The sequence below is a fragment of the Phytophthora parasitica genome (genome assembly GCF_000247585.1).
Source record: "Phytophthora parasitica INRA-310 unplaced genomic scaffold supercont2.18, whole genome shotgun sequence".
NCBI lineage: Eukaryota > Oomycota > Peronosporomycetes > Peronosporales > Peronosporaceae > Phytophthora > Phytophthora nicotianae.
The window spans coordinates 116,641-120,038 of NW_008649004.1; the positions used below are offsets into that span (position 1 = coordinate 116,641).

Here is a 3,398-nt window from a genome sequence, read left to right on the forward strand (position 1 = left end):
GTGGTTGTGAACGAAGGTCACGTGTGCACTAAGCGTTATTAGCTGAGTTTTCAGGTGTTCTCCACGAATACAAGTCTCCCTCGATCCCAGACAAAAGGTATTACTCATAGGTACTGGGGTATTTGTCCGTACGAGTTTTTCCGTAAGCGTGAGGGGATCTTGCACTTGTACTGACGAGAAACGTAGCAGGTCGGCTCCATCTCAAGACGTGGTAGAAAACGCTAAAACAGCGCAGATAATGATGCGTGACGTAGCATTCAAAATCCGTCCTCTGTGATTGCTGTACTCATCTGTGCTATACCAAGGCGTTGTGGAAGCGGAGGAACAGCTCATTCTAGTTACTTAAGCATTATCGTTGCCGCTAATAAGACCAATTAATTCTGAGACATCAACACCATTAGTTGCGACGTCCAAGCCGTAGAGATGCGATACAACCGCTGGCAACCTCACGGCAACGTTCCCATAACACTGCAAAAATCCCGTGGTTGTGATATCAGTGCTCAGCAATACAGTACGAGAGAATATCGCCCTTGCGAATAAATCGAGACGCTGTTCTTGGGAATCTTAGCCGATGGAGAATTTCGTTTTTGTCGTTGACTTCATCGCGTTTTATTTTTCACCCTTTGAAGTAAGCTACAGTTTGTGTTTTTGGGGAAGCCTCGCTGCTAAACACTTACATAATTCGCTTCTACCTCTGCGCTGGTGCCTGGAGTTTCTGTTTCTTGATATGCTCGAGCTTCTCGATGAAAGCTTTCTTCCCTAATATGTTAAACTCCCCGTACAAATTGTACACTTTCCACCACTTGGCCTCGGACGCCTCTGCCAACTTTACAGCAACGGGGGTTTTGAAAGCCTCTGTACCTGTTAGCTGTTTCCAGTTTTCAAATGTCGTGACCAATTTAGGTATATCGTCCACGATGTCGTCTGCTAGCTTGTTAGCTGCCATTTCGGCCAAGTCATCGACCTTAGCCAGGTTCCCTCCCGCTCTCTCTTCTTCGATTTTGTCGTCGGTGTCACTTACAGACTTGGCTTTCAAACTCCTCAGGAGCGTTTTAACTTCGCTACTGAAACGCGTGCGGGCCCCGGATTTGCTGGGCGTTGAGATAGCACCACAGCTTCCAACGAGTGTGACCACAACTACCAGGAGATAGAGTAACCTCATGGCCTACCAGCTTGAGCCTCAGAGAGCGATTCGAGAAGTGATTGCGAACTTTTACCTACTTGTGCCTCAGAGAGCGTTTCGCGAAGTGATTGTGAATGTATTTTGCCGTCATTTTTAGCCGCTAAAAATGACAATCCGTCATCGTAAATGTGTGTGAAAAAAGAAGCATTCTCCTTATTTTAGTTAAATATGTGTCTACAGTAAAACAATACATGTATAGCCATCAGCCTTGTGTTTGCGCTGATAAAGGCACCCCTGTTTGATTTTACAACTCCGGGCCTGGTTGAACGAAATGCAGCATACCCTGTATGTGCCAGAATTGCACTTCAAAATTTATCGTAAATCATCGAGGAGCACGGTTTTATGAACTCGATTTATCTTAAATCCACCACGTGCTGCTTTTAGATCCAGCAAATCTAATTTCGTTTTGCCAGAATCGCTGCAAAGCACAATGTGTATTTCAGTACCACGAAGTACACCGTAATTACTCGAAGATTGGATCGCCGCATGTATCAAACATACGGTGTCCCATCTTTGATTCTATCTTGCAAAGCTCTTTACAGTTGCATCTCCCAGAGTGATTATCACGGGAGACGCAGCACGATCAAGCCACAGCGACTTTACTATTGATACTAGTAAAGTGTCTGAAACTGTCTTGAAGACAGAACATTTCAAACAAAAAAAAGCTGAGAATTGCACAAACCCTTGTAATGAAAGAGCAATTTCCACAACCCAGTACATATGTACTGTTTTGCAACAATTTCCAAGCCAGTACCATTGCATTAGGTTCGCACCATTTACCAACTCAGCACATCTGATAAGTTCGCATAAGGTAACAGAGGGAACGTAGTCCAACTGGTCTCCTAAAAGGCTTAGCTCTAGGCAGGTCTCAGTCCTGGTTGCCTTGTTATTACAGCACGACAGACAATAAGGGTTTTTAAATTATAGATGAAATTAAATATTATTGAAGAAATGATAGTCAGAAGTTTCACGCGCTGCAGCAGGTGGGCTTTTTGTCACCATATCGATGCGGCGCCCATGGTGCTCGCACCAGTAGTCATCGTTTCGCCCAAGGAGTTTCAGCTGATCCCACGGCGTTGCACATTTTGGTTCCTCCCGCCCGGACGACTAGCTGCTGACAGACAATCGCAAACATGTCTGCTGAGTACGCTGCAAGACACCAAATTAGTTTATCTACACCGGGCCACATGAGGGCCTTCTGCACCAACACACGAATCATTACTTAAATCGAACTTAAGATTCATAGGTTCGCATTACGAACGGCCAGTACATTAATTTCAGCACTCTACGTTGGGACAATACAGTGCATTTGTACTAGTACTGTATTGTGTAAATTCCTCTGTAATAAAAGCATTCTGGGGGTTGCACATCCACACACCCGCATTAGAAAAAGCAAGTACTGGACAGCGCAACGGGCCCGTTCGCAGGGGAGGTCGTCGCTGGACCGGCCTACGCAAATACCGGGCGGTATGCTAATAATTTTTTAGTTAAATATGTGTCTACAGTAAAACTACCTGCATTTCATTTACCGGTCTTGATTCATTTATAGCCATTACCAATCAGTGCCTTGTTCGCGCTGATAGAGTCACCCCTATTTTGATTGTACAACTACGGGCCTGGTTGAACGGAATGGACACAACATGCCCAAAACACATGCATCTACAGCGTCAGCACACAGCATGTGACGGGGTCACACAGCACCTTGCGCTGAGGAAGTAGGCTTCCAAGAGTATAGAAACTATAAGTAAACGACAGTTCACGTGTCCCTTGTCTAAGGGGACGAAGTACTCAATTAAGGGTACGTTTAAGACTGATTGTATTTATACGTAAGCTTAGCTTGATTTTCTAATACAAACTATAAGTCGCCTATGGTAAAGCTATGTAGATATGCAATGATTGGCTCCTAGAGCCCCTGGTACCATGTACCAGGTATTACAAGTGACTGGCCATTCTTCATGTAACTTGGGTACACTGGGGTTCGTATCCCGTTACATCCTCCCCCACTTAGGTTCGGTTTACCGACCAATCACAAGAGGGAGACAGAATTACAAACTCTCATTTTCCGAGTCGAAAAGGGTAAGATAATCTGCGGGGACGCGGCTGTGGCTCATTTCACAGTTGGACTAATGAGCATTAGCACTTGTCTTCTCGGTCTCCACTTCTACCACGTCATGCCTCGCGGTACTGCGAAGGGCGGTGCGAAAGCACCCGCCAA

At 45.4% G+C, this 3,398-nt stretch overlaps 1 protein-coding gene across 1 annotated transcript; it reads right to left on the reverse strand.

Annotated features, from left to right (window-relative positions):
- Positions 1-636: 636 nt before the first annotated feature.
- PPTG_09386 (hypothetical protein) lies at positions 637-1,162 on the reverse strand (the record flags this gene model as incomplete). Its single annotated transcript, XM_008904388.1, has 1 exon — positions 637-1,162. The coding sequence occupies one exon, from the start codon at positions 1,160-1,162 to the stop codon at positions 689-691; it is 474 nt and encodes a 157-aa protein (XP_008902636.1). The 3' UTR covers positions 637-688.
- Positions 1,163-3,398: the final 2,236 nt, after the last annotated feature.